This window comes from Nicotiana tabacum, chromosome 3, assembly GCF_000715075.1.
Source record: "Nicotiana tabacum cultivar K326 chromosome 3, ASM71507v2, whole genome shotgun sequence".
Classification (NCBI taxonomy): Eukaryota; Viridiplantae; Streptophyta; class Magnoliopsida; order Solanales; family Solanaceae; genus Nicotiana; species Nicotiana tabacum.
Window position 1 is genome coordinate 118846769 of NC_134082.1, and position 12577 is coordinate 118859345.

The 12577-nt window shown below is 37.8% G+C and overlaps 1 protein-coding gene across 1 annotated transcript; it reads right to left on the bottom strand.

Annotated features, from left to right (window-relative positions):
• Window positions 1–2126: 2126 nt before the first annotated feature.
• On the bottom strand, window positions 2127–12173 carry LOC107803594 (putative hexokinase-like 2 protein). Its single transcript, XM_075249820.1, has 9 exons — window positions 11757–12173; window positions 11132–11315; window positions 4241–4411; window positions 3872–3946; window positions 3632–3784; window positions 3455–3553; window positions 3248–3378; window positions 2778–2859; window positions 2127–2546 (listed from the first exon to the last, which is right to left on the bottom strand). The coding sequence occupies exons 1-9, from the start codon at window positions 12026–12028 to the stop codon at window positions 2238–2240; spliced, it is 1476 nt and encodes a 491-aa protein (XP_075105921.1). The 5' UTR covers window positions 12029–12173; the 3' UTR covers window positions 2127–2237.
• Between the last annotated feature and the right edge of the window lie 404 nt (window positions 12174–12577).

Sequence of the window (12577 nt, forward strand, 5' to 3'; positions counted from 1 at the left end):
ATGCACTGCACAAATGCTCTGCTTGGGCAAAATTTTAGAAAACTTTAAAGAAGTGTTTAGTAGGCTGTCTATATAAAATTTCTAAGTGCTTTAAAGTGAAGCATTTTTAAAAATTTAAATATTATTTAAGGTTTAAGTAATTTTCTATTGAAAAAAATATAACACAAACTGCTTTGCATGGTCAAAGGGCTCTTAAATTTCATGGGGCAGAATCTAGTTTTATGTTAAAACTGCAGAACAGCACGCGGGTCTCTAGAAAGAGAACGTGTAAGAGAGACAGATAATCATACCTAATTAATTATGATGATTACTTTTATCTTTATCCTATGGACCGACGAAATATTATGGAGGGGCAAACATCAAACTTTCTGGCATACATTGCCCTACATTTTCCTTTACTTGGTCCTTCCCCTGGTCCATGCCAATCTTACAAAATGAGTATATTGCTACCTTAGATGGACTTGTTTATAAATATTTAATACAATTATTTCGCTGGATCTCAAATTATTACTAACCACTCCAACGTTATAAACTTCAAAATACCTCTCACTTTTGAAAATTTGATGGCCTTTTGATTGCCATACTATTTTCGTCCATGCTAATGTCGAAAAGTTCCTAGTAATTAAAAAAATAAAAAGGTGAATCATTTGCTACAATCTTATGGAAAAGGGTCTTACTGTGAAATTCAGAGCGGATCCAACTTTAAGGTATGAGTTCCCGAGAACCTATAGCTTTTGTCCAAATTCTATATTTATATAAAAAAAAATCCACTAAATATCTATCAAAATTTGACTAGGAATCCAATTATTATTGTATATATAATTCGAGATCGTTATAGGAACCCATAAACTTCAAATCCTGGATCCGGCTATGGTGAAATTTCGTAGACGGATGCTAGTGAATTGACGGATACATGTATAATATCTAGCTGAAATACGTATACGTGAGTAAATGGTTTCTAAGGAAGCAAGTAAATAATTATATTTTCATCCATGCCAAGTTGCAAACCATTTCTAATGACTCGGGAAAATCTTTACAAATTTTAGTTTGTATAAATTCACAAACTTGATTCTCAATTCACGTTTATTTTGTCAGTGTTCGTCCTTTCTCCATCTGTAATTCTGTTAAATGTGAAAACTAAATTTCAAAGGCAAGTAACACTTATAAAAATTCAAAGAATCCAAAGTGGTCCTCCTACTGTAGTGGGCGTGGGGGTAAGAAAACCATGTTCGTTTTCCCAACTTCAGCTTAATGGTTATGGGCTTTGCATATGGATCTTGTCTCTCCCAATCCAGAAAGTCTGGACAAAGGGCCCAACTTCCATTGGACGCATTAGTTGTTTGAAAGTAACAGTTGGTGTATATGGGCACATCAAGCAGCAGATTTCATGTAAAGTCTTGAGGGTGCCTTTGTCTCTATGCTCGTTTTCTTTCATTTATTATAGAGAGGTTCCTACAGATAGATATACTAATAACATGCTGGAATTCTCTTTGTAGTTCCTTTAATTCAAACCTTTTTCCCAGAAGTGAAGGTAACCGTCTATGTAAGACAACAAGCAAGACATTGTTTCAACAAATTGGTGTTTTACCTTAGCTGCTCTAGTCCTTTTCAATCTCTCTGTCGCATTTTTATATATATAATAGTGGGGACTGATCCTTGTGATTGCACCATCATTTCTATCTACAAAAAGTATATCTTACTTGGAATATGCAACTCTCGTAACACACTTTTGTTTTACGTGTAAAGAGAAGAAAATGTATCTAATTAACTTGGCTGAATAACAATATACACCAGAGGCTGTGAAAGACGTTAAACAGGAGTCTTAAGGCTACGTATTATATGGAGAAGTACTGATATCTGTGCTTGATTAGTATATTCTTGGATATCATTATTGTGTAATATAAGGAACAATCCAACATATACTACATCAATTTTCTTGATTTTCAGCATTTGATACAAAGGAACATAATAGAGAATTCAGAAACTATGAGCAGCGCTTGCCCTTTCTTATTTTGCAAACCTACCACTTGTTGCCTACTCAAACAGACAGTAAATCATGAAATGCAGATCCTTTGTTTAATATAAAATAATATACTGAAAACAACATCTCAGTGGATCCGAGGATGTGAAAAAATACGAACAAATAAATAAATAATTAGACGCTGCAATCATATGAACCACCCAAATGTAACTATCTGTCACGGCTAAAAGAACTAAGTTACTATGAAGTTCGAGGCTTATGGTTGTGAAGCTGCAATAAAGATGGAACTGGCACCAGAACCGCCATGAGAATGTTCAATAATCACATTGTCTGATAGTTCATTGCCAAGCATCTCCCACACACTGCTATGCAGATAGTTCCTGAAAACGCGATAATGCTCGTAGACACCACCTTCTACTGTAATAATGCTAATCCTATTAGAAAGCCTTCCTAGTTTCTTTACAATCCCCACGATGCCAGCTCCAACTAATCGAGCTCCACGTTCTGCTACAACATCACAGACCTCTGCAACTAGTTCTCTTGCCATGGTTGTAGAGTTATTTATCTGCAATCAGCAGATAACTAATTAGCACGGTAGCAAAAACTTGTCCATATAATCTACTTATAAATAATGCACATTGAAACCACCTAGACGAAAAAACACTTTAACTAGAGAAATCACATGTTCAACCCCCTCCCTTACCACAAAAATGAAAAACTAGTATTGGAGAAACTGTAAGAACATTTCTCAGGAAATTACTACTTAAATTTGACAATTCTGATGTAAAAGCCCTACCCCAAAAATTTCTGTCAGTTTCTCATCAATTACTTCATAGTCCTCTGATGTGTCTTGATGCATAGCAGCCATATCTGGGGACCTGCCATTAACTATAGCCAATAATACAAAAGATAATGTGACAGTAATTATGAAGTATGGAGCTCCAAAATGCCAATTGTTTCAAGCTGATTTTACTGCCAATGTCTTATGACATTTACTAATTACTATACACTACCAAAAAAACATACGTAAATGATATCTGTCACAATTAAACTGAAGATGGAGAAATAGTTTCTTATCCTGGCTACTTGGGTGGTGGGGCAATTTCCACATAGACGGAGGACAAATGCAACTTCTGAGTGCAGTTGATGGGGAGAATTTCATTTTGAAAGAAAGAAAGAAAATCTACTAGTATTGAGTTTCTAATAAAAAAAAACCATAAGATCCAATCAACCTGTACATTGGATTAGAAATAATCAACATTTTACCTCAACAAGTATGGAATTGCTAGCTTAGGTGGGACTCTATCTCCAAATAAAGATGATTCCTGAGCCATCTTTAGTAAGACTCTCCTGACAGCTTCTCCTAAATATGTACCCGAAATAAGCTTCTCAAATATCTGAAGACAAAATGAGATTAAGGAGTTAATGGAGATCACAGGGAACCTGAGGGGGGCAGAAAAGTTAAGTGTCCACCTGGCTACCAGGATTTGAACTTTCGGCATCTAACGATGTATCAAATTCGGTAATTGGAAGATGGGAGGACCTAAAATTCCCCCATTGGATATTAATTGCCTGCACAAACAAGCACTATAGTGAAACATTGTAACATTTTATTAGCTGGTATACTTAAAAGCTGTCACCAGAATTTACTATTTCTTCTGGTTTTGGAGCCTGATCAGGCCATTTTACAACAGATGCTGATTCTACATACGCAGCATTAGTGCCCATGCCCAGAGTGACTGCAGCCACACTCTCTTTACTATAGTACCTTCCTCCAGCCAAAATTCCTATGGTGTCATCAACCTGCGGAATTGCTATTTGAATCACATTCTATGCAAATAATTGTACCTTTTCCGCTATACGAGAAAGGGAAGATCCCAGAATTTTTACCAGGGCAAAAACTTGCTTATCAACACCGTGCTTCTCCAAGGCGAGATTGATTTCATTCAACAACTTGTTCCCTTCCTGAGATTACGATGTAGTAACGTATTCATGTTCTATCTATATTCATGTAAACACTGTGAATCAATAATTATTACTCAAGCTTGGAAGGGAAAGTACAAAGACTTAATCATCAAATGAGCCATTTTGCTTGATAACCGTATACACCTCAATTTCCTTTCTTGTAGCTGAATCTTTGAAAGATGTTGTCAATTAAATCTGACTGTTTTTAAGTCCAAATGCATGGGAAACATATTTGTTTCAGAGAATCTTTGTCCCTTAGAGATTTAAATCTACTTAGGTATAGAAAGACTCAACTGCGTCTCCAAATAATGAATCCTTCCATTTAATGGCTGTTTCCTTGGAGGCAGCTACTTCCCCAATTGTAGGTGATACAGTAAATCCCAGATTTTTCTCTCCTCCTTGCAGACCTTCACTATGCATGGAGATGAATTTTCCAAGCTCCACCGTTATCCAATCAAATAATTCCTGAAACAGGTTCAAAAGGAAGATATTTCATGAAACCTTTAGCAACAGTAAACCTCATAGTTTGACACTAATTGACTGGTGATGACTACTAGTCAGAAACTATTTCGACAAACTTCAATAGAAAATTTCTTATACCTTTGAAGACCTTGATGAAATTAAAAGAACATATAAGAAGCAGAAAAAGAGATAGGACCTAACATCATCATTTAGTAATAAGAGACTGTGGATTTCCGCTATGGGGTTTAAATAATAAAAGTTAAAACATTAAAAGGGACTATGCCAGTAGGAATTGAACCAACACACAAAGGTTTTGACCCCCTTAACCACTAAGCTATGCTTTTATTCTGTAGCAAGGAGATTCAATACATGATATATAGAGGCGGAACATGGATTTTGCCTTATATGTACAATGTAATTTTCCGGCGAAGGGGGTGTCCCTAAATCCGCCCATGATGAGCGACCTATATGACTACATTAAGCTTATGACGCATGGCATTTTTCATATCTGAATCAGCATTTAGGGCTGAAACCTTAAGTGACTAAAGTGAAATGAAAATGATGTAATATAATAACTGCAATCTTAAATGCTTTACAAACTTTGGCTAGTACCATACTTATTAGTTGTCATTTCACCACATATTGAAAGATTTAAATATAAAAAAGACATCAAAAAAGAAAAAAATTGAAACAAGTAAAACTTGAAAATTCAACAAAATAAAACCAGTCATGGACAAATTTAGAATGAAATTATCATGTTTAACATGTTCCATGCTTTTTTCTTTTTCTTTTTGAAGGCAACCTATTCTATTGAAGGAGCAGGTTGTTAGCCGTTTGGAACATTCTTCGTAGCTCTTCATTTGGACTGTAAGATCGAAATTGTTAAGGATCTTATGCAATGTGGTATACCTGTTGGGAATAAACCCCCATAGAAATAATATTCACGGTAATAAAAGCAGAATAATAATGTAGCACCGAGATACGGTAATTAACAAGAATAAAAGAGTAACAACGACACCAAGATTTTTACGTGAAAAATCCTTTTAATAAGGGAAAAAAAACCACGGCCCCGAGAGGAGCAACTGATATCACTATAGTAAGGAATTTTACACTTTGTAGGTACGAGTAAAATATTCCAAAGACCACTACAACACTCAAAAGAAATAACCTCTTTTGATATTCTCACATCACTACAATATCGCTCACTCTCTATTTTCCTCACAGACTATTTTCTTATACCCTGTCTGTGAAACCTCACTCTTTCTTTCTCTCTTTGTTGGTGTGAAGAAATGAGAGTTGAAGCTCTCCTTTTATAGCCAAAGCTTCACTCTCTAAAGCCTACAATATTTGACAATTTACACACACTTTCCACAATTCAACAAAGTTGGCTACCAAACCAAAGAAATTCAACACGGTTGGCTACCAAACCAAACTAATTCAACAAGGTTGGCTACCTAACCAAACCAAGTCAACAAGGTTGACTACCAAACCAAAGAAACTTTTATTAGGCACATGCCTAATACTTCTTCAATGAGATGGACATCATCAATCTCCCCCTCTAGTCTCATTCATCTAGAGGAGGTAGCACTGTCTTCTAGTTTGAGTGCATGCCGACAAGTTCTTTGCATAGCTCGAACTTGTTCCTTGGTACGACCTTGGTCAGCATATCTGCGGGATTATCACTTGTAGAAATCTTCAAGACTTTTAGAGATTCATCATCTACCATTTCTCGAATCCAATGATATCTCACATCAATGTGTTTGGTCCTTGCATGGTACATAGAGTTCTTGCTAAGGTCTATTGCACTTTGACTGTCACAATAGACGACATACTCCTTCTGATGCAATCCAAGCTCTTGAAGGAACCGTTTGAGCCATACCATCTCCTTGCCAGTTTCTGTAGCGACAATGTACTCTGCTTCAGTTGTTGAAAGTGCAACGCACTTCTGCAACTTAGACTGCCATGATATAGCTCCCCCTGAAAATGTAAACAAATATCCAGTAGTGGATTTTCTGTTGTCAATATCACCTGCCATATTAGCATCTGTATAGCCCTTCAAGATTGGATCAGATCCTCCAAAGCACAAACAATCTCCCGTGGTACCTCTTAGGTACCTGAGTATCCACTTGACTGCTTCCGAATGTTCCTTTCCAGGATTTTCAAGAAACCTGCTGACAATACCAACTGCGTGAGCAATATCAGGTCTAGTACATACCATAACATACATCAAGCTTCCGACTTCTGAAGAATAAGGAACTCTAGCCATGTTCCCTTTCTCTTTCACTATTGTAGGACACATCTTTTTGCTCAACTTTAGATGACTAGCAAGAGGTGTGCTGACTAGCATAGCATTTTTCATGTTGAAGCGTTCTAGTACATGTTCAATGTACTTCTCCTGAAATAGCCACAACTTTCTACTTGTTCTTTCTCGAACTATCTTCATCCCTTGAATTTGTTGTGCTAGGCCCAAGTCCTTCATATCAAATGACTTGGACAGATCTCCCTTCAACTTTGCTATCAGTCCGTTGTCTTTTCCTACAATTAACATGTCATTCACATACAACAACAATATAATAAAGTTATTCTCAGAAAATCTTTTAAAGTATACACATGGATCAAAATAGGTCTTTAGATATGTTTGACTTTTCATGAATGAGTCAAACTTCATGTACCACTGCCTTGGTGCCTGCTTCAATCCATAAAGACTCTTATTCAATTTGCACACCATGTGTTTCTTTACAGCTACTTCAAATCCTTCTGGCTGCTCCATATAAATCTCCTCTTCCATATCTCCCTGAAAAAATGCAGTTTTCACATCCAACTGCTCCACTTCAAGATCTAGGCTAGCTGCTAAGCTCAAAATTGTTCGAATAGAAGTCATTTTGACAACAGGTGAGAAAATTTCGTCAAAATCAATACCTTTCTTCTGTTCGAAGCCTTTAACCACCAATCGAGCTTTGTATCTGACCAGCTTGTCATTTCCATCTTTCTTGAGTTTAAAGACCCATTTGCATTTGAGTGGTTTTTTACCCTTTGGAAGTTCAACCAGCTTGTAAGTGCCATTTTTCTGTAGAGATTCCATCTCTTCTTGCATAGCTTTCATCCACTGGTTCTTTTCTGGATGGGACAACACCTCCTTAAGACTTTCTGGCTCCCCCTCATCACTGATGAGGACATACTCTGTGGAAGGGTACCTGCGTGACTCTACCCTTGGCCTCTCTGATCTCCTCAGAGGTTGAGGTTGTTCTTCTCCCTGAGTGGGGTGCTCCACTTCCTCGACACCTTCATCAAGTTGCTCCCCCTGCTCAATAACCTCACCAGGTTGCTCCCCCTGCTCGGCAACCTCGTCGGTCGTACTTTCTGCACTTGTGGGATTGTTAGAAGTAGAAGGAATAGTAACAAAGTTAGGAATTATACCATTCTTCGCCTTTTTTAACATATCGGCAGCAGTTCCAACTTCACTTTCTCGGAAGACTACATCTCTGCTTCTGATGACCTTCTTCTTTACAGGATCCCACAATTTGTACCCGAACTCTTCATCTCATATCCGATAAATATGTAGGGAACAGATTTATCATCCAGCTTTGTTCTCTGTTCTTTTGGTACATGTGCAAAAGCTCTGCAACCGAACACCTTCTGATGCGAGTAGGACACCTCCTTGTTGGTCCAAACTCTCTCTGGGATGTCAAACGCCAACGGAACTGATGGACTCCTATTGATCAGGTAACAGGTTGTCTGAACTGCTTCACCCCAGAATGACTTAGGCAGTTTAGCCATTCTAAGCATGCTTCTCACCTTCTCCACAATGGTGCGGTTCATCCTCTCGGCTATGCCATTGTGCTGCGGGGTTCTAGGAACTGTCTTTTCATGTCTGATCCCATGACTTGAACAATACTCTTCAAATTCCCTTGAAGTGTACTCACCTCCATTGTCACTTCGGAGACCCTTTAGCTTTCGACCCGTCTCCCTTTCTACTAGAGCATGAAACTTCTGAAAAACTTGCAACACCTGATCTTTGGTTTTCAAAATATAAACTCATAATTTTCGTGAAGCATCATCAATAAAAGTAACAAAATATTTGTTACCGCCAATTGATTCAATTTCCATTGGGCCACAAACATCAGAATATACTAAATCAAGCATATCCAATTTTCTTTCAGACAATGTCTGAAATGAGACTCTATGTTACTTACCAAATAAACACTAGTCACAAGGTTTTACCGTTGTACCTTTGGCATAAGAAATAAGTGATTTATTGGCAAGAATCTGCAATCCCTTCTCGCTTATATGACCCATTCTTTTGTACCACAAATCTGCAGAAATCTCATCTTGTGCCGCGTTCAATTCACCTTGGCATATTTCTGCATTTGTCCGGTACAACGTGCCATGAGCAACTCCCTTTACAATCACCAATGATCCCTAAGTGAGTCTCCACTTTTGATTTGCAAAATAGCTCTCGTATCTATCTCGGTCTAAAGCAATTCCTGAGATCAAGTTCATCCGCAAATCAGGTACATGCCGCATATCCTTTAGAACCAATGTGCATCCAACATGTGTCTTGATACAAATGTTACCAATCCCCGCAATCTTTGAATAACTTGTGTTACCCATTCTCACTGTGCCGAAATCACCTGCTACATATCTGCAAAAAAGATCTCTTACCGGTGTGGCATGGTAAGATGCCGCTGTGTCAACCACCCATTCTGACTCTGGACCTGACAGGTGCATGCATTCCTCTTCCTCATTTATAAAGAGGACAACATTATCATTGTTTTGCACCATGGCGGTTGTGTTGTCGTCATTCTTCTGGCCACTAGTTTTACCTTTGCCCTTCCTTGGATTTGGGCAATCTCTTTTGAAGTGACCTAGTTGATCACAGTTGTAGCAATTTCTGGCTCTTGATTTGGATCGGTTCTTTGACTTCCCACGAGCTCCGGATCTACCATAGTTGTTCGAACTCCTTTGATAACTCCTGCCTCTACCTTCTGTGATGAGAGCATGTCCTTGATTTTCAGGCTTCTTTCTCATCTTCTCATTGAGTAAAAGAGCCGATGTGACATCTTTCAACTCAATAGTAGTCTTACCGTGCAGGATGGTTGTTGCCAAATTTTCGTACGAAGATGGCAACGAGTTCAATAGCAAGATGGCTTTATCTTCTTCCTCGATTTTCACTTCGAGGTTGGCAAGCTGTGTGAGTAGTCCGTTAAACACATTTAAATGTGACAAAAAATTCATACCTTCACCCATGTGTAAGGCGTATAACTGCTTCTTCAGGTACAATTTATTTGTCAACGTTTTGGACATGTATAGGCTTTCCAACCTTGTCCAAATTCCATGTGTAGTATCTTCATCAATGATGTTATTTACCACATCATCTGATAAGTGCAACCTGATTGCACTAGTAGCTCTTTCATTCAAGTCAGCCCAATCCTCAGCTTTCATGGTATCAGGCTTTTTGACATCAGCATCTAGTACCTTGTGTAATCCTTGTTGGATGAGCAGATCTCTCATCCTTCTTTGCCATGTTGAGAAACCGTTATTTCCGTTGAATTTTGCTACCTCATACTTTACTCCGGACATTTTTATTTTTCACCGAATATAGTACTACCGATAGTGAATAGTATTTCAGTGAACGAGCAGAACATGTGCTCTGATACCAGTTGTTGGAAATAAAACCCCACAGAAATAATATTCACGGTAATAAAAGCGGAATAATAATGTAGCACCGAGATACGGTAATTAACAAGAATAAAAGAGTAACAACGACACCAAGATTTTTACGTGGAAAACCCTTTTAATAAGGGAAAAAAAAAACCACGGCCCCGAGAGGAGCAACTGATATCACTATAGTAAGGAATTTTACACTTTGTAGGTCCGAGTAAAATACTCCAAAAACCACTACAACACTCAAAAGAAATAACCCTCTTTTGATATTTCTACCTCACTACAATATCGCTCACTCTCTATTTTCCTCACAGACTATTTTCTTATACCATGTCTGTGAAACCTCACTATTTCTTTCTCTCTTTGTTGGTGTGAAGAAATGAGAGTTGAAGCTCTCCTTTTATAGCCAAAGCTTCGCTCTCTAAAGCCTACAGTATTTGATAATTTACACACACTTCCCACAATTCAACAAAGTTGGCTACCAAATCAAAGAAATTCAACAAGGTTGGCTACCAAACCAAACTAATTCAACAAGGTTGACTACCTAACCAAACCAAGTCAACAAGATTGGCTACCAAACCAAAGAAACTTTTATTAGGCACATGCCTAATACTTCTTCAATGAGATGGATATCATCAATACCCTGCTTTCCTTAGAAGCTATAATGACTTGTAAAGAGTTAATCAAAGACCTTTACTTCCAATTCAGAAAATTTGATTATCCAACCTGCTACTATATTTATTTCAGTTACTTGGTAATGTTGAAGAAGTATGTTCTTTCATATGGTTCAGGGTCAGTATCAAGGTAAGTGGTAAGCTAATCATAGCCCATAACGAGTACGTAGTTAGAATCATTCATCGGTCTAAAATAATTAAGGAGGAAATCCCAATATAACTAAAATTTTGGACAAATTAGGAATTTCATCATAAAATTACTTATTATTATAAAATATGTTTCGAGCGATAAACGAGACATATTGCTACAAGTTACTAGCAAATAACACTTCTATTTATTTATTTATTTATTTATTCTTGTTACAGTACGAGGCAACGGACAAACCTGGGAGCTGCCCTCTATTATGTTGGGAGGAATTTGAATTTCTTGCCTATATAGATCCGAAATGGGTTCATTTCTTCCAGCAAGACGTGAAACGGGTGGTTCATTTCTTCCTCCAAGACGTGCTTGCACGATGATGAAGTTAGTTCCGCGAAGATTAATCCCGTAGTATAGACCTTTCTCATCTCTGACACCACATATGTAAACAATTAATGAGCAACTAATAGAACCATGCAATTCAAAAATTAAAATGTAGGAGCAATTGTCCTAATCACAAGAAATATTCTAGAATAATGGTACTCTGCACTTACGGACTTAAAATTCTATATCCACATCTAGGGTTCAAGTTGGGTGTGTGTTTTCCTTTCAAAATTTCATCCATTGATCAAACTAATTTCAAAATCTAAATGAAACCACCTATGCTTATAGTTTAGTGGTATCAGTGAGAGTCTTTCACGCAATAAGGCGTTGATTCAATTCTCACGATCCCCCTCCCCTAATCCCCCCAGTATTATTAAAAAAAAAGCATATATAACCTACAGGCTACAGCAATGGAAAGTGTAATCAACATTAGAGAAAAAAGAAAATTAAATTCAATCTTCTCTACTAAGAATGAAAACTATAGTACCCTGTGGGTAGTGAAGCTAAGCAAGAAGGAAGCATTTGGAGGCTGGATTCACTTGAAGTTAGACCCGATTGCATCTCAGTCACAAGATCATCAGCAATTTGCCATAACTTAGGAACAGGGGTCGCACATTCTCTTGCAAATTTTCGAAGAATGCGCTGTGCATGCCTCCACCGTTGCTCGCTTCGCCTCTTCCATTGCCTCACCAACAGCGCCGCCGCTACGACGGTGGAAACCGTCGTCACTGCTGCCAACACCACCACGTCCTTCCTCATTCTCTACTTATACGTTATTTCAGATAAGTAGTTTCTGATATTTTATTAGAGTTGTAGTTTCTTTTACATCCATGCATCTGATTATTTTTTCTAATTTAATTTTTATGTTATCAAAGATAACTGATCCACGATCCGTGGAATGAAGAACGAGTTTCATGGCAAAACTTGTTCAGTGAGTGTATTATCCAGCAAGGTCGGGTTAAACCCGAACTCACGATGGTGGGCTTTTGGGCCTAATAACGTTTCTTCTAGCTTTTATGTTGGGTTTGAGATTCTATTGCAGTTCTGTTTGATCAACAATTTTTTTTTTTGGGTCACTAGCTCTGTTTTGTTAGATAAGTAAATGGGACATTTGCATCTATACCCGCTTTTTGGTCACGTTTTAACTTATACTCGCTTTGCAAAAAAAATTACAAGCGTACCCACTTTTCGCGTAACTTCAGGCATACGGGCCTGAAGTAGCAAATGCAATCACACAAACTTTAGCATTCTAGTAGACAGGCCTGAAGTAGCAAATTGCTGAACCAAGTGGTGACTGAAGTTTTTGTT

What these genes read in the sequence shown, in the direction of transcription:
- LOC107803594 (XM_075249820.1), bottom strand. Translation starts at nt 12,028, where the DNA reads ATGAGGAAGGACGTGGTGGTGTTGGCAGCAGTGACGACGGTTTCCACC. An exon ending in ATTCATTATTTGGAGACGCA is followed by an intron (nt 3,947 to 4,240) that starts GTTGAGTCTTTC and finishes TCGTAATCTCAG; the next exon opens with GAAGGGAACAAGTTGTTGAA. An exon ending in GTTCAAATCCTGGTAGCCAG is followed by an intron (nt 3,379 to 3,454) that starts GTGGACACTTAA and finishes TTTTGTCTTCAG; the next exon opens with ATATTTGAGAAGCTTATTTC.